Below are 26,205 nucleotides of genomic sequence, written 5' to 3'. Positions count from 1 at the left end.
TTATTGTTATTAATTTATGTTGCATTGTTAGAAGTAGTTGTTTTAAGACACACTGTATATGAAACAATTTGTTATCTATTCCAATTGCGGTTCTAGGCCCATTTAACAGGGGTGGCCAGACCCCATCCCCTCACCCAACATCACACCCACTATTCTCTTGTCTTGCCTTTATTTCTGTAACTTTAATTTTCCATTTAGAGAGACTTTTTCTGTTTAATACCAGTTCATGGACAGAATAATGATGATGTCACTCAGATAATATAATGCAATCCAAGAATTCATCGCTCAAATGAAAGCACCTCCACTATGGCAGCATTAATGACACTTCAATAATTCAGCTTTAATAAAAAAAAATCATGACATTGTTGTGAAAACATCCAGCAAAGGAAAAGTGGATGATTTATATAAATTCCTCATTTCATATTTGACTTTCAAAAGGAATTTTCCACATTGGACAAACATTTTTTTATCCATTTCATGTTGTAAATTGATTGAAGTGCACATTGTCTCACACTGGAATTGAACCCCAGTGTGCTGTAGGAAAGTACTACAGCTTGTTTTGCCACTCAACCACCTTAACCACTGCCCTGTGGGTAATTCCCTTAATATACTGTGTCATTGCTTAACATGTCAAATATTGAAGCAGCAGGGTTTCACGGTACAAAGACAGGTACCTTTAGCATCACCATGTAGCCAAGGACTATCTACAAAGCAGTGGTTTTTGACACTTTTGGAATCAGCATGACCCGGAATCACATCATTCAACATTATTTTTTAGAAATGTGTTGTAAATATTGTCAGGGATTGTTGCAGCTGTGGGAGGACCAGACTTTCACAAAGGGAAGGGGGCACCCCTGGCCATACACTAGAACCACCCGTTCAAAATGTGCAATCAAATTTTCATTTTTGAAGCATCATTGAGTGCCAATTTCCTGACCCAGCTTCTGGATGGAACCCCTGGAAAAATGGAAAGTTCTTGAAGATGATAATGGAGACTGACTGGGGATTCAAGCAAACAGAAAAGCACGGGGCTTCTGTGGGGTTATTGAGAAAACGGTAGTTACAGACGAACAGCAGCCAAATCTCTGCTTGTGAAGACATTTACTAAAACTGGGGTAATGGTTAGTAGTGTGGGTTCTCACCGGTCACCATCGTCAAAAATAGTAGGCTTTTAGAGTGACTGTCGTCTTTGTGAGATAGTAGAAACTAATGGAGAGAGGGGGAGAGAGCGAGAGCGAGAGCCGGGGAGAGGCTGGGCTAAGTGGACAGAGCTCACGTTGAGCTCAGATGAACCTCGGCATCTTTTCCCACGTTGAATCATTTCAGCTCCGCTAAGGCAGAGGAGACGCGCCGGAGCAGATCCGCAAGCACACGGTAAGCTGTGATTCTCCTCCACTAGTGGACTTTTTGTTCCCGTTTTTTTTTTTTTTTCACGATTCACTAGTTTAAGTACAGCCTCTCACGACTACACAGACGAGCCAACTTTCCTCCTTTTTTCCGTTTCGGTGAGGCAGTTTCGAACTATTTCACTGTCCGTTTGAAGCAAATAATAATTTCACTTGGAAGGCTTTAAAAAGGTGTGTTTGGCTGACTGAACTCATCTCCCGCCTTTGACAGACGCCAGGAATGATGCCGTGCTCCCCTCCTCTGCTGTTTGCTTCATTTGTTTTTTTGTTTTTTTTAAGCTTGGTAGCGTTTGTTTGTGGATGTGCGCGCGTGCTCCTTCTGTGCGCGCCAAACTCACCTGCCGCGTGCACTTTCGTGCGCTCGTTTGCCAAAAATGATGGGATGGCTGGACTTCCGTTTACATTTGCTTGCAATAGTTAGTCCATGTGTGTAATTCGCATTAACATGCATCAAGTAGGTCACTTTTCTGGCTGCCGCTAACAAGACAAGGTCATGCCCCGGGCTGTTTAGTGGATATTTAGTAGGTATGCTAATAACCAGACCAGATATAAATGTGTGTGTGTGTGTGTGTGTGTGTGTGTGTGTGCGCGCGTGAAGCAATGAGCGTTCATGTGCTTTGAGAAATATTATATTGTCCCTATGTTTTTACAATGTAATGTCTCAGAAGAAAACTATTATAAACCACAAACACACAGGGCATTTTGACCACATTTTGAGGGATTTTCACTGTACAATGAAGTGCATGGCTACACACAGCTGCTCATCACAGTGTGTGTTCTTTCTGTGGTGTCACTTAGGTTTAAGTTGTCTGTGTGTTAAATACAGTAATGATGTGACTGATATGCTCAGTGCACTGGACCTCTACTTCAGACTTAGGAGATGTATGTGTGTGTGTGTGTGTGGAGTGAGTGTGTGTGTGTGGAGTGAGTGCACTGAGCAGCAGAGAGCCAGTGACAATGGATAAAAGGTCTATGAGCATTAAGACAAACAGCAGGAGCAGAGAAAGGCAGAGATGTTCAAATGGAACCAAATCTATTCCCATCCTGGTCATATAAGCCAGCCAGGCTAACCCCCTCCCAAAGTGCTTCCACCACAAGCACCACTTCTACCATCATCATCACACCCCTCTCTGCTGCTCTGCTTGCATCTCCCCTTTTTCCCTATGTAAAAGGCCTGAGATGCACAGGCTATTTTTAATAAAAATGAAATACCCCTGTTGCAGTGCAGCGCCTCGATGCAGAGTGAAGTGAGTCTGAAACAGCTATTTGCAATTTAGAGCTTTGCCACCACTCATCATTCCATTCTGAGCTGGCAAAAAACTGCAAATCGTCCTCACGCTTTCATCGTCTATCCCTGCCTTACATTTCACACATTATCTAATACGCCCTTATACTCTAAAGACTTCAAACAACAGTGAATGACATGTACTGCTGGCAACACGGTTTTGGAGCAAAGCTGGCAGGGAGAAGTGTAAACCGTGTGCTCTGTCTGTGCTAATACACAATAGCTGAGCAACACAAAATTGTTTTGGAAGAAGGACTCCTTGTGTTTTTGCTAGATGTAAGATGATGCCAAACAGATGCAGATGCTGAACACGAGATATTACATGTGGATGACTTGTTATAATTGGTTTGCAAAATGAAAACAAAAACAACGCCAAAAAAATAAAGATAACTCAAGGATGAATTTCCTTTTGAGAAAAAGAATGACGTAAACAGGGTAGAAATTACTTAATATTTCTTATGATAACATGCTCAAATTGACTCTGCTCTCAAGCTTACTTTTTCGAAAGTAGGTCAGTATCTGGAAGGAAAAAGAACATTGGTTTCATTTTTATGTGTCCTTCCTCTCATATGTAGCAAAGCAATTTGGACATATTAAACAATGTTATGGCTCATGTTATATAGTGCCATCGAAGGCTTGTGCACTGCTATAAGCCCACTGTGTGCTTATTTGCATCTAAATTAACGAACGCGTGCTTCACTCTACATTTAGTGAGACGAAGCCAAAGGATTTAGGTTTACCAGTGTGCACTTTGTCATTTATGTTCTTTATTGATCATTTGCACAGCACAGCAGGTCGTGCCCCGAAATCCCTTTAGCTCTTTTTTAAAGCAGCGCTTAAGTCTTTCGCTGTAAATCTGCTCAGAAGAGAAATGCATTTGTGAAAAGTTTGTTTAAATTTATTTGAAGACCCAGTGCACCAGTGACTCATGTGCTGCTGCACTCCATGCATTTGGCTGATAGTGCATCTCTCCATGCATGCATAAGTTGAAAATGATGTCAAATTAATTTACATATGTCACGGGAAATAGTGAGGCACAGTCATGGATGCAGGTAGGGGACATGCATGGAAACACTGCGTGATTGCACAGTTTCAGTCTTGTTAAGCTGCTGACACTTTTCAGTACATCAAGTTTCAAAAATCAATGGGCCCGATCTGACTCAAATACTAACGAAACGCAGATCATTAAACTTTTGGGAAATGAGAACAAGTCATTGATTCAATTATTTATGGGTCTAATTAATCTCTTAAGGGAAACTTCTTTCACTACCGGGCAGTGAGGCATGGGGAGACCATCTTTAGGGTTGACATCAATCACCTGATGTCCAGGCAATTATGTGTGACAAGGAACAGTAAAGTACCTGAGCTCCACCTCATTTCAGCGCCTTAAGGCTCCAAATTAATTGAAAATTTTCAAGACCCCACTGTATTCTCTGAGAATGTCTTAGTGATCAATAATGGAACTGAAACACAACAGCAATGAGAGTAATAAGAGGTACAAAGTTAATTCTTTCTTGTAGGTAATTCCTTATCAGACCGTCTTCATCATTTCTGTGGAAAGCTTGCAGCTATTTTTACAGCAGCTGGCAGACAGCTCAGATTAACAAACAGAGCTGTTCAACAAAATGTAGGAATATTTTAGCTCCAAATTTGCCTCAAAATATACTCTTATACTTCTCTTTAAGGCGATGACTAACATGTCAACTGTGTGTTTTCACTTCTGCGTCTTGAAGCATGTTTCCTATTTTAATGATTACTGTGAAGATCACACTAATTATGTGTTCTCTTAGGTGATCCTGTACAGCATGTCCACTGGGAGAAGAAGGTGAAACAAAGACTCACTCGGTGAAGAAAAAAGGAAGAAGACAGTTAAAACACAAGATGGAAAACCTCCATCTGATTAACCGCTCAACAGTCATTCTTTGCAACTAACCGATCAGGGAATCTCAGCGATGGCAGCACATATTGTGCTTCTTATTCTTTTATTAAGTAAAGGAGAAAGAGATGCCATTTCTTTCGCGGTTGGCCTCTCAGAGGAAGATGAGGATTTGCAAGGAATTTCAAGCATAAAAGACCCTATGAACAACTTTCTTATGAGCATGAAAGAATTGGAAAGCCATCTTCACAATATTAAGGATGAAAAAAGAATCCTGTCAAATGTGGCTCTTAAACCAAATGTCACAGAACCTAATGATTTTGACTTTAAGAACAATGCAGCAGAGCAAACAGTCGTACTTAAACATCTTAACTCTGCTGCCAAATCCCTAAAAGCTGCACACAGCCAGGAACTTGCATTAAACCACGAGAAAAGGAGTAATTTGACTAATGGAGCGGTTCAAGGTGTAATTAATGATCACAGTCTACATCTGGGTTCAGAAGAGGAGTACACTCTCCAGCCTACACTCCATTTGGAGACAGGTGTTGGTGACGTTCTGCCTGAGAGGACACGGGAACGCTCTAAATGGGTCAAGGAGTCTGAAGACAGACGGTCAGGGCCACGCTCTCGCTGCCGGAGGAGCTGGCTCTGGAACCAGTTCTTTGTAATCGAGGAGTACAGAGGGCCTGAGCCTGTGCTTATTGGACGGGTAAGCTGTTACCACATGTCAATCACCTGTGTCTAATGGTATAGAAGTGGATTTGTACCTAATTTCTTGGACATATTAAGAACAGAAGCTTTGTTTTTGTAAGCTCCTAAATATATTTCTCTAGAAATGATTATCAAGCACGGAATAATTTGAGCAAACATAGTGTCCTTCATTTGCTATTATACACCAAAAGGTTTGACTCATTATCCCTGCTTTGCTTTGCACACAGGGCTCTGTGTGCTCATAAACAATTGGTCACTCATTAGTTTCATTAGAAAGCCTGGAAATACTAGGAGAGCCATTACACAGTTTTGCATAAGTAGTTTGTGCAAACTTTACTTCATATATAGTCTTCTCTGTAAGTAGTGGAACAGCAAGGATAAATTATTTGTTCTTGATGTAAACTCAAAACATTTGGATTTAAGGTCAAAAGCTGCGGCCTCACTGCTACAGTAGAAGGTCCCCAGTTCAAATCCCCAGCTGGCTCTGCAGCCTCTCTGTGTGAAGTTTTCATGTTCTCCTTGTATTTGCGTGCGTTTCTTCTGGGTGCTCTGGTTTACTCACACAGTCAAAGGACATGCATGTTAGGTTAATTGGTGACTCTAAATGGCCTGTAGGTGTGAATATGAATGAGAGTGTGAATTTTTTTCTGTCTGTGTGTGTCTCTGTATCGTACCTGACTAGTGACCTGCCTCAACCCTCAACAGGATACATGGTTACAGATAGTGGACAGATGGATGATTCCAATACTGTGCAATACTGTGCAAAATGTGCTATGCTGTATGATAATTACAGCATATTGTATTGTATTGAGGATAAAAAAAAAATATAAATCTGAAATTTCATAACATATGCACCATAAACCCAAGTGTCTTTAGTGTAAAGCAAAAAATAATGAATTGGCCTTTCCACCCCAATACTTTTGGAAAGGACTGTACTTTTATGAACTTTAATAAATTCAGTTTAACACAATACATATAACCCAAGTATGCATTGGTCTTTGTTCACCAGCTATCTCCTCCATTTTTCTTATGACGTAAGTTTGCTGACAGGTAAACAGGGAATACAGTAGGTCAAGTTTTTGCACTGGAAATTTTGAATTTGCACAGCTTGCCACAATTTTTTTCTACAATCAAACCAAAGTTCAAATTTTGAATAAAAACCAAAATCCCAAGAAATTTTCTAAGCCGTCAAGCTGTCTTGGCGGGTTGCTTGTAAATGTCTGCCATGTGGGGGTGGCTGTGGTTCAGGAATTAGAGCAGGTCATCTAGTAAATGCAGTTAAATCAGTTGCTCGTGGTATGAATGTAAACTTGTAACATACTACTTTGGATAAAAACATCTGCCAAATGACACTAAGCTACCCATCTACCTTGATGATTAACACAGATAAGACATCACTAATGAATTATTAAAAGACTGAATTGTTACTTATTGTATACTTTTTTTTACCTAGTGTTTAACTAGCAGACATTTCTCTAGAAAATTCTTGTTTGTGCTTGCAAGAAATCTTTCTACACTGAAAATGTCCCTAGAAAACGGCACAAATAAAAAACAACATAATTGCAGTGTTTGTGCAGCAGTCCCCCTACTTTTCCTGTCTCATACTCGAGGCTTCACAGTCGCCACACCAGCAACCCTCAGCTGCTGTCAGTGTCGCAACACGAAAAGTGTCTGAGATGTTTTAATCCAAGGCACACCTGAACCATTCAGATCCCAGGGGTTTACTTGTAGCATTTCACAGTCAGGCGGCCCCCTACTAATGCAGCTGCTGGCAGCTACAGTATACTCAGAGTAGGATTAGATCAGCTGTAACGCTAACAGGGAGTGTTGCCAGGCACTTTGTAGCTAGCTGTATACTTTATAATGACAGTCTAGATTGGATTCTTACCAGTACAGTATACACCTCATAAATGTTTAATCTTTCTCTCTGGTTGTTATTGATAGACTCAGGGAAAGTGCAATCACTAGACACACGACACTCCGCATTGCTGTGCAAGCACAGTATTCATGTTGATATTCATGTACAAAAATCATCTCTGCATTGCAAGGGGTTGGAAGTACATTTTTTCCTCACAGGCAGCTTGGCTTGTTTCCCAGAAATAGAAAGACAATCATGTCAAGCTCATTGCTAGTGCAAGGTTCCAGGTGAGCTCCCAACAGTTCAAATGACGGGTGCCTCAACCTATCTTAAAAAAGGTAGACTTTGACTGCAAAAGACAGCAGTGTGAAAGCAGGTATAAACCTGTAGGTGGATGTACCGCATGAGTGAGAGGAGGGGAAAATTAAGATTAGAAAGCCTCAAAAGAGCAAAAGTGTCAAAAGCATCGGAAGAGACGATTCTTCTGATCATTTTTTTTTTCTTCCAGTTTTGTTTGTAAGGGGTGGATAAATTTCTTCCCCACCATGAGTGTTTTTCCATGCTGACTGAAGCGCAGCAGGACTGAGCCAGCAATTAGCCAGTGAGAAGAGGAGGGCCGGATAGAACCATAGCGGGTGGAGTGGGGGGGGGGGGGGGGTTGAAGCGAGATAAGCACAGACTCTGACAAAGATGTCTCTCGTGGTGAAGTGTGGGATCAAAATTGAAGCTAGCTTTAAGAAAGAAAGGAAGGAGAGGGATGTGGGTGTAGGGATGAATAAAAAACCCCGAGTCCCTTATCTAGCAATTTGTAGGGTATTCTATCATGACTTTCTATAATCCACAACTTCATCCTCAAACACAGACACACAGGGTGCACACTAATCGTATATTTTCTCTGGGTGTCGGCCTGCGTGCAATACATTGTATGATTTGCACTGGTATGACCATACAGCATGTTGCATTTATGCATTGTGTTGGACTATATCAGTACTTTCAAGTGTGCTTCTGTTTTTAACATACACAGACTCATTTTACACGGTTATTCTGTATTGATCTGTTTGTGTGAAACTATTTGTATTTAACAGACGGTATATGCTATGCGAAAATAATTTGAAATTTTTCTGGAAATTTGTAAACAGTCACTGCAGCTGAAATCTAAAATCGAGGCTTTAGTTCTCATGAGTAACTGAGGTCCGCAGCAGAGTTTGTGAGTAAGCCTCGTGGATTATGAACATGTGAAGATGCGCCTTAAGGGTAGAGAGATGTGAAGGTTCCTGGTCAGAATGCTCAGTGTGATGAAGGCTGAGTAATCGCTTTAGCTTTCTATTTCTGTGTGTTTGGCCTTTTACCTATCTAGCCCACACTAATATCCTCTCTGCCACTAAATACTGAAACAGTATTCTGCACCAGAGAGCAAAACAGTCCAAAGCCGAGAGGGAGAGAGAGAGAACGAGAAAGAGATGAATGAGACATGTGAGCAGATGGGCATTCTGTGTAACCGAGGTAACTTGATGAAAAGAGAGAGGCAAAAGGACTGGAAAAAGAGGTGGTTTAAAAGGTACGTACAGAGAAGTCAGGCAGATGGATTTACAAGAAGAGAAAAGAAGGGACAGATGGATAGTATGGACAGAAAGATTTGCAGATGGATACTGCCTGTGTTAGCAGAATACATCTCTGAGCACACATTTGCAGAGCCACAGTCCACATTGATGTGGTTTTGCCCTCAACAGTCCCCCAGTGGTATGTTTGGTTCAATGAGTTAATTAGCTGTATGCATCAGTACTCATCCTGGTCCCTTATGTATCTTCCACACCTGGTGCCATTCATTTTAGATTCACTGAGCACGTCCAGTCTTAACATAAATCACCCATTTCACACCAATGTTTGCAGTGCAGTAGATCAGAGGTAATGAGCGATACCTGCGTCGGCACACTGTGATGATGCCTGAAGGTGTGACTGTAAGTGACTCTGTATTTTTTATTTTCCAGCTGCACACAGATATGGACAAAGGAGACGGCCACACTAAGTACATGCTGGAGGGAGAGGGAGTGGGCTCTGTGTTTGTTATTGACAGCAACACAGGCAACATCCATGTCACAAAGTCTCTGGACCGTGAGGAGAAGGACCAGTATCGTCTTATTGCGACAGCTACAGATCGTCAGACTGGCCGAGCGTTGGAGCCCTCTTCTGAGTTCATCATCAGAGTGCAGGACATCAATGACAACCCACCTGTCTTCCCCAGTGAACCTTATGTTGCTATGGTACCAGAGATGGCCAACATAGGTACAGCCCTAAAACAACATCAAAGTGTTACTTCACCAAAGATCTCTTAACAGCAGTTCTCATGGACAGCAGTCCTTCATTGTAACATGAATGTTTTCTGCTCCCTATAGATTTCAATGTACTTTTTTTTTTTTTTTTTTTTTTTTGTTTTGGTGGCAGGTCTGTGCCACATGGTGAGAATACTGTGATAATCCTCAGATATATAAGTTATACGACAGTGTACTTTTGAGTTTGACTGCCTACTTCTAATTATATTATTTTGTTGCGCTCTTTCCTTCTGCAGTTGTTTATGTGGTTGAACAAATTTGCCATCAGCTCTTTGTCACAGAAAAGTGAAGAGGTGAATGGAAATAGAAAATTTCTTTTGCCGATTTCCATTAAAATGTTTGAATTAGCTCTAAATTTGTCAAAACCCTGATAAAAAGAGACTCCATGCTGTGAAGTAAATTGAAATTTCCAGCACATCATTTGGCATCATAGCTGACAGGTGTAGTTGCACAACAGTTTTTACGTTTAAAATGATGCAGGGAATTACATGGTGAGATTTTTAGCAGAATACCAACAACATTACGATTCAATTCAATTCAATTCAACTTTATTTATATAGTGCCAATTCACAACAAAGACAGAGGCAACCCAACAAATCCTCCTGGATTGGAAAAGCTCCTTTTAATGGAAGAAACCTTGAGCAGAACCAGGCTCAGGGTGGGCAGACATGTGCCTTGACCAGTTAGTGTGAGTGGAAAGTGTAGAGAGAAAATAAAAAGAGAAACAGAAAGCAACAACAAAGCAATGGGCAGGTTGGTAGGACCAGTTGCTGCACACTGGAAACACGCAGCTCCAAAGCTGAGGACGCCTGCAGAAAGGGACAGAGAGAGGGAGAAGACACAAAGTTAATATCTATAGTGGTCTTTTAAATATGATGGAGCTTGACCATTAAGAGCTTTGTATGTAAGGAGGACGGTTTTGAATTCTATTCTAGATTTTATGGGAAGACAATGAAGAGAAGCTAGTGAAGGATAAATATGATCTCTCTTGCTAATTCCAGTCAGCGCTCGTGCATTTTGAATTAATTGAAGCCTTTTTAGGGACTAATTAGGACACCCCAAAAGTGGGGAATTACAGTAGTCCAACCTGGAAGTATCAAATGCATGGACTAGTTCTTCAGCATCATTTTGAGAAATATGATACTCCTAATTTTGGCGATGTGGAAGAAGTCTGTATCAATTGTAATGTGTTTGCATGTGCTAATTAGAGCCAAACACATAAACCTGAACTAATGTGTTTTAATCTTTTAGATTTTGATCCAGTGATGGTGGTAGGTGAAATGTCAGGGACTCATCAGAGTTGTAATTTATCCTGAGTGGGGACAGAGATTTACCACCCAGTAGTTGTCCTTGTGTTGGTATTTGCTTACTATCTTGGTGATAGTACAGGAAATGTCAGAAGATCACAAAAGTCATTGTGATATATCTTTTGCAGTCTTTAAAAAACTGTGCTGCTATCCCTACAACCCCACTGGCATAAAGAAATTATAGACCTACTACTATAGCATAACTTCATTCCAACATCCATATTCTCAGTATCCTAGAAATACACACTTGGGGTGCAGTTACAAAAGTTAAAGGGGCAGCTGCTCAACAAGGACACAGGGTATTTAGGTGTATTTAATTTAAAAAGGATTATGAGCACACATGGATATACAGAATAGGATTATCTTTTTAATCCTACAGATGTAAAATCTACTTGATGTTCACATGATTGATTCTTGGTGGTTTATTGCTTAAACACTGATCACAGACCAGTTACCAGCTCTAACTAATGTGTTTTGAAGTGCCTCTTTGATCTGCCACCTCTGTTTCCTCCTCTGTTCCACAGGCACGTCCATAATCCAAGTCACGGCCAGAGATGCCGATGATCCAACATATGGAAACAGTGCCCGGCTGGTGTATGCTATTACACAGGGCCAGGACTATTTCTCTGTGGATCCACAGACAGGTCTGATTATTACCTGACACATGCCACAGATCCCCTTAAAGCTGTTTGCAGTAACATGCCTCTCCGGCCGATGATTACACTTTAAACAGTAAATCCCAGTGGTGCTGATGGATATCATATGTTATATCCTTGCTACCACATGTCCAGTGTGGATAAGAACATTTAAAAGTGCATTTTACATGGTCTGTAGCTTGGAGTCATATGTTTTCCAGTGTCCTAATTCGAAAAATGTATGCATCTGACTTGCTTTGACATTAATTTCGAGAGACGTTGTGTCACTGCAAAATCTGTTGCCAATGTGATTTTTGTTCCATGTCCTGCTCTCTTCTCCACCAGGCATCCTGCGCACAGCAGTACCTGACATGGATAGAGAGACTCAGGATGAATATCTGGTTGTTCTCCAGGCCAAAGACATGGGGGGGCACCTAGGTGGATTATCAGGAACTACCACTGTTACTGTGAAGTTGAGTGATATCAACGACAACCCCCCTCATTTCAGACGAAGTAAGCAGGCCTCCTATCAGATCACCACTTAACTGTTGGCTCCTTTCAGTATCTGTACAGGTGTGTGCGTGTGTGTGTGTGTGTGTCTCTGTGTGTGTAAAGATTAAAATGATGAAACATCTTGTAATGGCATTTGTGACAGCAGTCTGATATTTCCTGCCTCCTTTGGGTCCCTTGACAGGTTCAAGATAAGATATAAGCTCAAAAGTAGCTAAACAGCTTGTCAGTCCAGTGTCATCTTCTTTTATTTTATGCACTGTTCCTGATCATAGTTTTTGATATGATTTGCAATAATATAACCTCTGCCAAGATGACTGGCATTAACATTTATATAAACACTCCCATTTGGTCCCCAGATACAAATGGACTGTGGCTTGACGTAGAAGAGTGAAAGATCATGTCCGCTATTTCTTATCCAAGCTTTTCCCTGTTCCACATTATTAATATTTCATCCTAAAGTTCAGTGCTTTCTGCTTCAATAGACAGTAAAATCACTGCAGAATGTGTCTTACACTTTGAGACATATACTGCATTTCTCAATATACTACCTTTTCACTATTTGCTTTTTCCCCGTTTCCTACTTCTTTCTGACAGTCTCTGCGTACTGTCATTCATCATAAGGTTTAAAGCCATGTTTTCTTGTGTTGATATATTGTACTGCAATACAGTGCTTTATAGAGACAATTTAATGTTTCCAAATGACAGCAGTGTGTTATAGTATTTAATGATATCTGACTATATATTCCCTCCCTCACATTACTCCAGGTCAATATTTTCTGTTTGACAATAATGTCGCAGTTTAAGGCAATGGCTCATTTAGCATGTTCTTGAAGGCGACGGGGGTGATTTTCAAATGTTCTTCATTATGTGGAGGATTTCAGTGATTAACAATCAGCAAGGCAGAGCTGCTGTGATTAAAATGAAGGCATTTCTCTGAATTTGGTGCTTTTCGCTTTGCAGAATCACAGAGGTCCAAATATCTGAATGAATAACATGACTGGATGCTTCTTATTGTCTACTAAGTGAAAAGACTGTTATCCAAGCAACACAACAACAGTAATTCTCAGTTTAAAACTATAAATTATCTATAATTTAATTAAGAGTATTATTTCATACATTTTGTAACATTTGTAAAGGAATTGATGGAACCTATTTTGATGCTGAGATTAAACATAATTGCTTTTTAATTGCAAATAAGAAGTGCTTTTCAACAACAATCATGTCATCCCATCACAAGACAAACACAGGGTTTAAATATTCTATGAACAGTGATTCAAACAAAGAGAAGGTAGGCCAGGTTACTATTATGGCTACAACTATTGGTGAAACAACTGATGACTTGTTTAGTCCACAAAATCCAGACACCAAAGTGCTGTATACACTGCACATTCATTGTTTTGTCTTTTTCTATTTGGCCCTAAAGAAATTTCTACCTAGGTAAGTGATGGGGGACAATATCCCCCAAGTGTTAATTCTGGGCAAAAATGCATTTTAACGTTCAAGGCTTATATGAGGCTTCAGAAGTCTCAGCATTGGGGAGTGGGTATCTTCCAAATACTCTTTTTCAAACTAAATTCTTTCTTTGTGCTACTGTCTCTACACTGCAGCTCTGTAAACCAGAGCTGTATGGAATGGAAATACAAGGAGGGAATTTCAGTGAAAAATTACTCTGACTACTGAAGCCTCACATTAGCATTAGCATTTTGCACACACCAAAAACTGTCTTATTCCCCTTCACTTTTTTTCCCTTTTTCATGAACATGCATTGGCAGTTTTGAGAAGCATTAAATCTATTGTTGGCCTCCACAGGTGCGTGGTCATTCTCAGTGTCTGAGCTAGCAGCACCAGGTGTGGAGGTGGGCCGTCTGACTGCCGCTGATCCCGATCTGGGAGAAAATGCAGAGCTGGAGTTTACTATCTTGGATGCTGAGGAGGCCGAAATATTCAATATAACTGGAAGAGACCGAGAGGCTGTCATAGTGCTGAACAAGGTTAGTGCCAAAACACGATGACCAGGTAAAGCAGCTTTTGTTCATTACTAACAAAGCTCTTCGTAGTTGCTGAGGATCCAAAGCTACATTTAGCTGTAGCTTAAATGGCCACATAATGAGAAAAATATCCAATAGGCAACATCCCCAAAGATTAAACAAATTTGCTTCAGTCTTGTATTGCAAATTAATTTTATTTAGCCAGTTAAACACTTCAGTACTCCACTCAGATACCCTCTGTTGCTGACAGGTTCAGACTCCCAAGGCTCTACAAAGAGCAATTAATGAGTAACAATGAACTAATAAGCAGCTGGTGAAAAATTGCAGCTCATTTGAAGTGGGTAGGCCACGTGAAAGGCAGACAATATGTCTTTTTACTTTTAAGGATTTCAACAGCAATGGCCATTCAAGATAATTATTTTGCAGTGAAATCTTAAATTAAGAGGCTGTGGAGGGTGAGTTAAGAAGAGAGCCTGATGAGTAATTACCCAAAAATGTATTAGAGTGAGATAAAAGAAAGTCCAAAATGGAAGATGTGAGTTATATAGAGGGTCAATGAAAAGTGAGTACCCCACATGAATTATGAAGGATATGGGCAGAAATACACAGCACACATATATATGAATCATACATGAAAGGTCTTCAGTTAAGTGCAGACCACTTTCCTTTCACCCAACAGCTGCTGGATTATGAGACCCGCAGCTCCTATACATTCTCTGTTGAAGTTGCCAACCCTATAGTGGATGCCTGGTACTTAAGGAAAGGTCCCTTTAAGGACCAGGCAACAGTCCGGGTCATGGTCCTTAATGCTGATGAACCACCGCGATTCTCCCAGGCTCGGTACCATCTGGATGTGTCTGAGAACTGCCCTCCTGTCTGCTCTGTTGGCCGGGTCCATGCCGTGGACCCAGACACAGGACAAAGCAGCAATATCAGGTGGTGATAACACTATTACTCATGCTCTTAGTTAGTCCCTCTCTTTACTGTCCTTTTCCATTTTATTCTTGCCTTGTTTCTGCATCTCAGGTACTCCATCGATCCCCAGTCAGACCCGGAGGCTCTCTTCCGCATCGCCTCCGACACAGGTTTTATCAGCACAGTGATGGAGCTGGACTGTGAACAGGAGCAGTGGCATAATATCACTGTCATCGCCACACAAAGGGGTATGTCAGCCCTTCTGGCCTCTGGCGCTATGAGCAGCAGAGCTTACCAGAGTCATATTTCACTCAAAGCACCATCTGGAGTTGGGAATACAGTGTGGAGTATAAACAACTTTTAATTCAATGGTAATTTTAACATTAGTATAATTTCCCTTTTTTTTTTCTAGATAATCCAAATCTCGTGTCAAGGGTTGTGGTTGCCATAGAGACACTGGACCAGAATGATAATGCGCCGGAGTTGGACAGGCAGTACACAACGTCTGTATGTGACTCCAGTGCCCCCGGTCAGGTCCGTTTGTTTTTGATTGAAATTACATTCAACTTCAGATCACGTTCTTGTTTTTTACCAGTCTCTCTCAAGCTTTTGCATGGAACTATTTTTGAAAACAAGTGAAGGAATGTCTTTATTATTATAACCTTAAATGTAGTTGTTTTCCTCCTTTATTAAAACCATGATGACAAACGGCTACAGTGGAGGCAAAGTCACCTCGTGTTTGTTTACTCAGCTTTACATTTCCAAGGGGAGAACCCTAGAATAATCTGTCATGATGGATGTTAATAATGCAGGAGTTTGACACACACATAAAACAGCTCATAAAACAGTTTAAACATATGCTGTTTTTCTGTTTCAGGCAAGTGAGCGTAAAGCATGCACAAGAAAGCCCAAACAAGTTCCATTTTAGGTCTTCACACAACTGTGGTATTGGTAGTACTTCACTGACGAACTGCAAACACTACAACTTACACAGACAAAGACACAAAAATGAGAGAGGAAACAAAAATAGAATGCGTGAGAGAATAAATGAGCTGAGTTTCATGTTAGCAATCGTATGAAAGACGTAAAGACAAATTAAACAACTGCTAGAAGCGGTGAAGGAAATCAGTGGCATAACAGCTTATTTGTGAAGGGTTAATTCAAATTTAAAATGATGAAAGTACCACGGATTAGGCAAGTTTAATGGAGGTTTTTGTGCACTTCTTGCATGATGAATTTGTGTTGTGCTTACAGACCATTTGTACTACCAGAGTATGAAGCTGCAAGCTGTAATAAATGCCAGAGTCATAGATTGATAGGCTCTGAAGGGAGAGAGCTTTGCTTTTGGCTCATTCTCTCTTTTTTCATATTGTTGTTTTCATTGTGTCTTTCGAATAGGATCAAATATCTGTGTTGTCATTGCACAGTTCTAGCACAAAATACTTATTTTCATAAAAATAAACAACCTTAATAAACTGTGCAGAAAGAAGGGAACTAATATGGAAACCTGCAATATGGAAACCTGCAATGAATATTTCACGTTTTTTTTTTTTTTTTCTGGAGCTCTTGCACACAGTGATGGTGCAGAGGGGCATGCTTGAGATTTGGGATTGGAGGGGTTTATAGGAGATGTTAAGATGTGGGCAGCAGTGCTTTGCAGAGTTCAGTTCAGTGATGGCTGTAGGGTAAAAGCTGTTTTCTAGCTATGAAGTGTGATGTTGTTATGGTAGCGTAGCATTACCCAGAAAGCACTATAGGTGAAGAGATAGTGGCAGGGGCAGGTTTTGCCTTACAGAATGCTAAGGACTCTGCAGAGTCAGTGTGATGTGAGGATCATTCTGTGGAGACAAGGAGTAGCCAATTAAGTTCTGGCCAGTGTTTATGACTCTCTGAAGAGATGACTTGTCGACTGCTGAACAGTTAATATACCACATTGTGATGCAGTACGTTAGTATGCTCACTATAGAGCTGTTGTTTACTTTATTGTTGTTCGAAAGAAACCACTGTTGTGTCTTTTCCACAGCCGTGGGGATGGTTGTCCATGGCAGAACCTCTATGATATTATCTCCCAGAATAGTCCGACTGCAGATTTAGCATTTTGAGATTTAAACAGTCAGCATTCTGTTATAAATAATACTTTGTTGTTTGTATTTGTGTTTTTGATATACTGTACTTATGACGGTGGAATAAAAGTGAAGTGACAAAACTACAAAATCTGAACTGAAGTGCACTGAACAGTCCAACGTTTTTCAGTTGTTTGTCCTCTTTGTGTTGGGACCAAATGCTCCATTTGTTGGTGGTGATGGTATTGAAACTCTTCACACTGCTTTTTAATGCTTTAATCTACTTTTTTTGGTCTGCCCTTAAGAATCAAGCTGGTTCCTTCAGGTGAGTTATGATGGTGACCTGATATTTTATGTTTTATTACTGTGATGCTTGCGACACTGCAAGCATCACAGTAATAAAAAATAAAAAAAACCTTTGACCCTTGAGGACACTTTCAAGGGTCAAAGGTGACAAGATCAGCATTTTGGTTTTAATGATTAGGCAAAAGAATAGGGGTCTCTTGGGAGACTTGGTGTTTGTGGATCATGCTTAGTCGGAAATTGTGGTTTGGTTTATGTGTTTTAGGCTATACAGTAAGGATACAATAAGATATAAGGATCCTCAATCTTCTAAACAAAACTATATTATCCCCCACTGCATCACCAATTTCATTCTTCTATTGTAAAGTAGCAACTAGTGCTGGAAGCATTAGGTCGGCATTAGCAGTTACTTAACTTGTAAATACGGGGGAAAAAAATCATTCTTGTAATTGCTGCTGCCAACTACAATCCAAATTACTATTTGGAGCAGTACAGAATAGGTGTTGCTAAAAAATATGCTGACTATAAATACTGTGATTTAATATAAGACATGACTACAAAATGTGTTCCGAGTTCTTTTTTTTATTATAAGACTTAATATTTAAGCACTCTTTCATTGAAAATCACTGGTTCCATATAAAAGCTTTATGTTATCACTGAGCACATTTGTACATGTTATAATGAAATGTAATTTATGCATTTAACCCATCCCCTGGGGGGAGCAGTAGGCAGGCACAGACAGCATCCAGTGAGCTAGTGCTAAGACTCTTCTGCAAGACTTGCTCATATCGTGTATGTGGGCTGGGATTTGATCTTGGTGACTCGCGCATCCCAACCTGATGCTCTAACCATTGAGCCACCATGGCCATAAACACAGGAAGGCCGCAGCCGGCAGGTAGTTGGAAGTGGGGACTTTCTAGCTGTGAGGCAGCAGTGCTAACCGCTTCACCACCGTGCTGCATTATAACCAAACACATTTTTTCTTTTTTTTTACATTTTCAGATGGCAAAAAAGTACAATATTAAAAATAAAGTAAAATATTATTATAATACCTAATATTAGTAGCATTAGAATACGTTTCATGTTCTTTGTTCTATAGGTGGTGCAGGTTTTGCGTGCCATTGACAGAGACCAGGGAGGGCAAGACAAGCCAGTCCACTTCAGCATCCCTCCAGAGTCAAGCTCTGCTCTCAATCTCACAATCAGAGAAACTGGAGGTAGTACCTTTTAGTTCTGTTTTTCCATTTAATACAAGACACCAGCCAAAACTGGGGCATGCTTGTTGTGCAGTGACCGTGTTTGATATGTGTTTTTTTGCCACGTTATCAGGTGTGACAGCCAGCCTCGTTCTCCAGTCAGCCTTGGAGCCCCTTCCTGGCTTCTCCTCATCTCTGCTCACCCTCTATGTGCCAGTTGTGCTACGCGATGGGGCCTCGGGTCTGACCAATACTGGCACAGTAACCGTGACCATTTGTCCCTGTCTGCAAGGGGGCATGCAGACAGAGGACAGGGGGAGACAGAGGGAAAGGAGGTGGGAGAGACACATGGTTTGTTTGCCTGTGACGTCCACCTCCCCGTCCCTTATATTCAGTTTGGTCACCTTATTGGCCATGTTGGCATGTGTCACCACTCTGCTGGGTAGGTTTGATCAGTACTCTGAAGTCTCACTAATATGTTGTTTGTGACTTTGTCAAAGATGTTGAACAGTTGTGTCAGGTTGCTTCTGTGAAGTCTAAAGAGTATGTGGTCATGTGTCTCTTTTTTGCCCTTTAGTGGTGTGTGCACTCTCTCTGTCATTGCGCCATCAGAAGCGAGACTCCCACTCACCCTTCGAGGAAGATGATGTCAGGGAAAACATCATATCCTATGATGATGAAGGGGGAGGGGAAGCAGATACTGCAGCTTTTGACATTACAGCGCTGCAGAACATGCACAGAATACAGCACATGCACAACAATAGGAACATGTAAGCTGTGTCCAAAACATTAAAATTAATTCCTTATTCGTTCAATGTTGGCTTACGGGACCATGTTCAGGATTGTGTGTGACTGTGTGCTTCTCTGACATTTATCTCTTGGCGCAGATGGTACACTCAGCAGAATCTGCCACGGGCCAGGACGTACAGCTGGAGTCGTAACCTGCATTCTGGCTTAGACCCTTACCAACGGCCGGGCTCTGCTCCACTCTACGGACGCCTCTGCTACGGCATTCACACACTGCCTGTTGTTAGAGATTATCCATCGGGGCCACTGGAGGCTGGTGTACAACTAACCCAGCTAACCCATGGGCTCAATGGAGGTCATAATGGAAATTCCCTTGTCATCCAAAACCAGAGCACCTTTGAGCCTCTGATGCCCTCTCCTGAGATGAGCCCTGCTACTTATGAGGCAGAACACATGCTGGTGAAGACCAAAATTACACACAGCAATGAAAGCAGTGAAGCAGACACTGCTAATAAAAAAGAGACACAGGAACAGGCCAAGGTCAGATGATAGTAATACTAACAGAGTAACAGCTACAATGCTTTAAAGTGTACTCTTTTATCTCCCTTCAAAATTAAATCAACTTCAACAAATTAGTAGCTTTTTAAATGATGGACAGCACAGTTGCCCCCCTCCCATGCTTGTGTGGGTTTTCATTCTATTTACATTTACAGTTTACATTTACATGTAGTCATTTAGCAGACGCCTTTATCCAAAGTGACTTGGCGACATGTACTATTTGAGGTACAAGGCAACCGAGTCAAGAAGAAAACATAAAAGCAAAGTCAGAAGAAGTATTCACGTTTCATGAGATGTGAGAACTGCAAGAAAAAGCAGAATGAAAGTTTTTATATATACATAAGTGCATAGGAATGTGCGGAAGACTTCTGTTTTCAGCAGTTTTTTGAATATTGGGAGTGATCTAGCTGAGCGTGCAGAGTTTGGTAGCTTGTTCCACCATCGTGAGATCACTGAGCTGAAAAATTTTGCTTGATGTCTTCTGTGCGCTGCTGGGATCACCAAAAGCCGTTCATTGGCAGAGGACAGTACTAAGAAAGAGGTAAGCAGGAGCTGTTGAGTTGCTGCCGCATTTTGGATCATCTGCAAGGGTTTGATTGTAGATACCTGTAACCCTATTAACAGGGCATTGCAGTGATCAAGACGAGATAAGACCAGTACCTACACAATGAGTTGGGTTGTATATCCCGTGAGGTATGGATTGTGTGCCCTAAAAACTGTGGAAATGTGGTCTTTAAAGCTCAGTTGGTCATGAATCATGACCCCCAGATTTCTGGCCAACTTAGTGGGGACAATCACTGCAGATCCGATGTGGATGCTATTGTTGTATTGAAGGTCTGACTTCAGTCTTGGAGAGGTTGAGCTGAAAAGCTCTCTCTCATCCAAGCAGAGATGGAGAGACAGGCACAAATGCGTGATGAGGCCTTGCAGTCATTCGCTGGAAGGAAGAGGAAGAGCTCATCAGCATAGCAGTGATAGGAAAAGCTATGTGAGAGGATGATGGAACCCAGGGATGTAGTATAGACAGAAAAAGAAGAGGACCAAGAACTGAACCCTGTGGCACACTGGTAGAGAGGCTATGAGAGTGAGAAACATGTCCGTGCCCGGATACCTTGAAGGTTTTTCATGATAAGTAAGATCATAGCCAGGCTAGAGCTGATCCAGAGATGCCCAAGTCAGAGAGTTGGGACAAGAGGATCTGATGGTTCACAGTGTCATAGGCTGCAGATAGGTCGAGTAGGATTAAGACAGAAGACTGACCTGCAGCTTTTGCAGCCCGGAGACATTCCACGACCATCACAAGTGCCATTTCTGTGGAGTGACCCTTCTTGAAGCCAAACTGGTTGATATCGAGAAGGTTGTCCTTGGAAAGAAAGTCTGACAGTTTATTAAAGACTTCTCATTCCAGGATCTTGGCTATAAATAGAGGAAGAGAGACAGGTCTGTAATTCCCAACAAGGGAGGTGTCAAGAGAAGGCTTCTTAAGCAGTGGGGTAATCTGGGCCTGCTTGAATGAGGTTGGAAAAGTGCCTGTTTTGAGAGATGTGTTGATAATTTGTGTAATAGCTGGCATTACTGCGGGTGCAACTGCATGAAGGAGAGTGAAAAGGATCGGATTCAGAGAGCAGGTGGTCGGTTAGAGAGGAGGAGGTGGATATGTTGTCAGAGTTGAAAATGAGGAGCGCGATGCAGTGTTGCAAGAAGAAGAGAGAACTCCGAGCTGCCACCTTATTAGTAAAGAAGCCGGCAAAGTCGTCAGCGGTGACAGAGGTGGATGGAGGAGGTGGAGGTGGGTAGATGAGTGATTTGAAAGTGGAGATTGTAGAGAACAGCTTTCTGGTGTGCGTGGTGTTGCTGATCATGTCCTGGTGGAAAGTGCAGCTGGGGTGGCCGTGTTCTGTGGTGTGATCCAGGTTTCTGTAAGTGCAAGCAGCTGAATAGCTGACTGTGTAGCAAAAGCTACTGAGCTGAAACTACCACCAACAACAGACCAAAAATCCACAAAACTTTCTACCTACAGTTCTTAACACCCTTAAAAACAGACTAAATCAGCAGAAGAATTGACAGAAACCCAGCTACCTCTGAAAACAACAAACACATTTCAAATAGCACTTACTTGTTTTGTATATCTCCTGTCCTAGTTTGGTGCTTGTCCTCTCGTGTTCCTCTCTACAGTCTATCCCTTTGTGTTAGCCCTGAGATAGACTGTAGCCTGCAGTTTGCCTAATGACAGCCGGGATTAACTCCAGCACCCTGTAACCCTTTACAGGAGAAGCAGTTAGAGGGAAACTTCACACATTTTCAACTTGCTTTTTATGGCTTTAGTTTAGGCGGTTTAAATGCATATTAATGCTTTTAAACTCCCCTCCGACTCAACTATGTTAAAATATTTCTCTGCTTCTAGCTGAAAACTTCCTCCAGCTGACATCAGCCATAGGACATTTTCATCATTAGCAGTTAAGATGATGTCATCTGGGGAAGCTCAGGAATCGTAGGTTGACCATGATTACAAACTCAATAGTGTGAGCAATGGGATAACATGATCTGAACTAAAAGTTCCTCCAAGTGATGTCATCTGGAAGCATTTTTCAGCTAGAAGTAGAGAGAGATTTTTTAATGTAGGGAAGTCAGACGGAACTTTAATGGCATTTTATTTACATGTACTACTCAAACTAGAACCAGAAGAAGCAAGTTTAATATCAGTGAAGGCGTCCTTTAAGATAATGGATAGATGAATGGAAAATAAGAATGGATTGATGGAAGATAAGTGATTGCAGTATTTAGTAGGTTCACCTTTGGCCATAATTACAGTGAGCCTGTGTAGATCGGTCTCAGTCAGCTTTGGACATCTGGATGCTGCAATTTTTCCCCATTCTTCTTTGTAAAACTGCCTAAGCTCTGTCAGGTTACACAGGGAGCGCAAGTAAACAAGCCTTTTTAAGTCTATAGGCACAAATTCTCAGCTACTCCACAACAATAATCTTGCTTTTAAGCCACTCCTGTGTAGGTTTGTCTATATGCTGGGTCGTGGTCCTGCTGGAAAACGAATCGTCTCCCAAGTCACAGATCTCTTGCAGACAGCATCCTTCAGGATTTTCCTATACTTTTATACAATCATTTTACCTTCTACCCTTATGAACACAGTCTGCTGCAGAGAAATGTTCCCACAGGATGATGCTGTGTTCTTTTCTCTCCTTTTGTCTTCATTGTGTAGTTGTTAGAGAACATACCGATTCACCAGTAACTGTAACATCATTTAAACATCATTAAGTTGGATAACAAATACTTACAAAATAATGAATTCAAGAATTTTTTAAAGTGTTGATAATAAAATTTCATACTACAGTAGCTACAGTTTAGCTACCGTATGTAGTTGCTCGGGGAAAAAAAATGTTTTTTTTGCTTCCATACATTTTATGTCTCTTCTATTCCTACATCATTTAAATTTTCTCTTCTTCCAATACAGATAAACGCAATAGAATCTAAGTTGACGCCAGCCAACCACGTGGCAAATCTGACTTACAGTGACCCCAATGAGTCTTCGTGCCGAAGTCACACCAACTCCACATCAAACCCGGAACAGGGACGACTGGGGTCATCGCAGACTCAGATCAGCACTGGAGCAACCAGCTCCATGGTAGAGGACAACGATACTGATTCCTCCAATCCTTCCGTTTCAAATCAAAATTATTCAAGTGGCAGTCAAATCAGTTCTGTAAACCCTCCCGTGTACCTGAAAGGAGACACATACAGCATTGTGGGCTCACTGAATGCAAACAGCAGAGGAACGTGTGTGAATGGGCCTGGCAGTGGATTGTATCCAGGGGGGTCGCAGCTACTGAACACGTGCGGACTCCAGAAAAAAGATGTGACTGCGCAGCCTTTGCCCTTACCAGGGGGGATGTATGGCAACAACGGAGGCTGGACACTGGGGGCGGAGCCATCTAGAACAATAGCCGCCAGCCCGCAGCCTCTCAGAATGGAAGACCTTTTGAATTTCCGTCTAGATCAGGTCACCTTTGACCTGTCGCAACCGCCCTATGACTCACTGCAGACTTATGAGTTTGAGGGTCATGATTCACGGGCTGAGTCACTGAGTTCACTGGAGAGCGATGGGGAGAAGGATGAAGGGAGAGTGGTGGGAGGGCTGGAGGAATTAAATCAGAAGTTTCAGAGACTGGTGGAGATCATCCGGGAGAGGGAGAAAGAGAAGGATGGAGTAGAGACACGAGCGTCTGGGGGAGGTGAGATTGCAGGGGCTACTCTCAATAAGACTCCTAAACAAACCGGGGACAAAGAAACACAACAGCAAAAATGGGATTTCTAGACTGCAATAAAAGAAAAGTTCGAGAGAGAGAGAGAACTCACTTGATAGTGATGGATTTTAAACACAGCAGGGCTGGCAAAATACAACAGCTCTGACAGAAATGTTCTTGCCCCCCCCCACCCAGGAAAAAATCCAAGAGGCTGACAGTATAGTGAAGATTTGTGCTGGAATCAGTGCACAGTGTACACACACCACTATGTTTAGAATTTCGTCTGGAATCTGTCACTTTTCACACTGCTCTTGTAACTGATATTAATTATGCACTTGGGCTTTCAAAGCTAAAGTTATGAAAAATTAACTTTCTTAAAATATTGATTCTGAGCTCTGAAAGCCACATTGTTAGAAAATGGGCCTTATTAAATATTGACAGAAATTGTGCGATTTAATATTGATAGTTTAATAGGGGCACATTCGATAGCAACCCTTAGAATTTGAATGCATCATTTGCATTTGAATAGGTGAGTTTGAAAACCACACAAGCATAAAATAATGTGAGTCTACACTGCCTCGAGTTTACAGAGCCTCTAACTGTATACATTCATGTTCTGTAGCTCTGTAGAGATAAAAGTCCCGCAACTAGTCGTCATTACTGTGGCAGAACCTGCTCACTATGCAATTGCACGTGGTTAGGAATGATTAGATTGTCACTGTCAAAGACTTGTGTACTATTGTAAAAGTACAGTAAATAATGTGCATATGTAGATAAATATCAGCATTGGCTTTAGTGTTTATTGCCCAGGACGTTTTTTCAGGAGGGGGTGTTGGGAATTTTTGGGAATTTGCACGCAGGAAAATTAAACATCTGATTTTCACTGTTGCAGACATAAGCTCACAATATACAATGTTCTGCATAATTTCACCCACACAAGATTATTTATAATTCACCATTCTGTTTGCTCAATTACAATTATCTCCAAAGGCATGTTTATCTTCCACCTTTTGCAGAGCCAAAATTAGGAAAAAGCCATTATGCTGTGTGGTGCACACAGACATTGTTCTTGGGAAGAGCTCAAAACACTGAGGCAACAGCAAAATTGACTTTAAGATTGTAGAATGTTATTGAGGCAATCAGTCACTGGACAATGACTTATTTCTATAGCTATTTCAGAACTTATTTATTATTCAGAAGGTATAGGGATTAGCTATTAAAATAATGACATTTTCTTCAATAATGTGATAAAATGTATTAGACTGTCTGCAGTTATTCCCATTTTCTGTCTTCCTCAGTGGGAATTTAAGTCTTAATGGACAAACATTCTACTTATGTTGTGATTCTTTTAGAATAAATCTTTGGTAACCTGACAAGACAAATGAGGTGCAAAACACTGGAATCCTCAAGCAAGAGAACGCAGTGGTAAAAGAGGGGGATGTTACATAAAGTGCAAAATTAGTCAGCGGCATATAGATTATTGTCAGCGTACTGTGGATATATTTTAATAAAATACTACATGGCCGGGAAGCGTATAACAGAATACTGTTGTACAAATGACAAATAAGACACTTTCCTCACAGATCATAGCAATAGATTTAATCTAACAATGAACTAAATATAGGCACGAGTTAGAACGTGGGAGACTTTAGGAATTAGCACTTCAAAAATGGTGAGACAAAAATAAGATAACAGCAAATTAAAATATGTTTGAAATTCAAATGTTTTAAGGCTTTTTGCCATTCACACGTACACTTTAAAGGATACTAAGAAGAGCACATCAAGTAGAGGACATGGACGTCTGTCCAGGGAAGCTTGTAACCACAGCAACTGGCAGAACAAAGGTGCCACCTACAGTTAAATATATGCAATGCAGTGAAACTGAGTGTTGTATTGTAAGATCGTGAAACGGCAGCAGGCTCAAACAACAGGGATAATAGGTTTACTACAATAAAGGCATAGTTGTCATTAATAAACAGGCAAAAGACAGTTGTTAAAGGATCCAAAAAGGAGGTCAGGAAAGTCCCTCTAACCGATTCTAATCACAGAATTAGATTAAATGATGTTCTTAATTAAAAGATTTCTTGAGATCAAAACACTGCCCTCCAGGTTTGGGTTTTTTTTTATTGGTAATTTGTACAACAAACAATTTTTAGAAGTAGAATAGACATGAACCTTTGGTATAAGTAACTTTCCATCTCCAGAGGCGAACCTACAGTAGCTCTTTCCATCACTTTATTCTGCATTCTAACAGAAAG

The 26,205-nt window shown here is 41.1% G+C and overlaps 1 protein-coding gene across 2 annotated transcripts; it reads left to right on the top strand.

The window, feature by feature from the left end:
- The first annotated feature begins 952 nt into the window (after positions 1–952).
- On the top strand, positions 953–25,690 carry LOC137132100 (cadherin-24). 2 transcript variants are annotated; one of them, XM_067514206.1, is made up of 14 exons: positions 953–1,374; positions 4,482–5,276; positions 9,125–9,419; positions 11,298–11,417; positions 11,754–11,921; positions 13,731–13,912; positions 14,589–14,845; positions 14,936–15,072; positions 15,237–15,358; positions 18,290–18,407; positions 18,520–18,828; positions 18,964–19,156; positions 19,274–19,592; positions 23,158–25,690. In XM_067514206.1, exons 2-14 carry the CDS (start codon positions 4,644–4,646, stop codon positions 24,016–24,018), a joined length of 3,714 nt encoding a protein of 1,237 aa, XP_067370307.1. In that variant the 5' UTR covers positions 953–1,374; positions 4,482–4,643; the 3' UTR covers positions 24,019–25,690. The 2 variants fall into 2 exon arrangements, with proteins under 2 accessions (XP_067370307.1, XP_067370306.1); XM_067514205.1 differs by having other exon boundaries at positions 955–1,374; positions 19,274–19,673.
- Positions 25,691–26,205: the final 515 nt, after the last annotated feature.

The sequence above is a fragment of the Channa argus genome, chromosome 8 (genome assembly GCF_033026475.1).
Source record: "Channa argus isolate prfri chromosome 8, Channa argus male v1.0, whole genome shotgun sequence".
Taxonomy (NCBI): Eukaryota; Metazoa; Chordata; class Actinopteri; order Anabantiformes; family Channidae; genus Channa; species Channa argus.
This window is presented reverse-complemented; position numbering and strand designations above follow the sequence as displayed.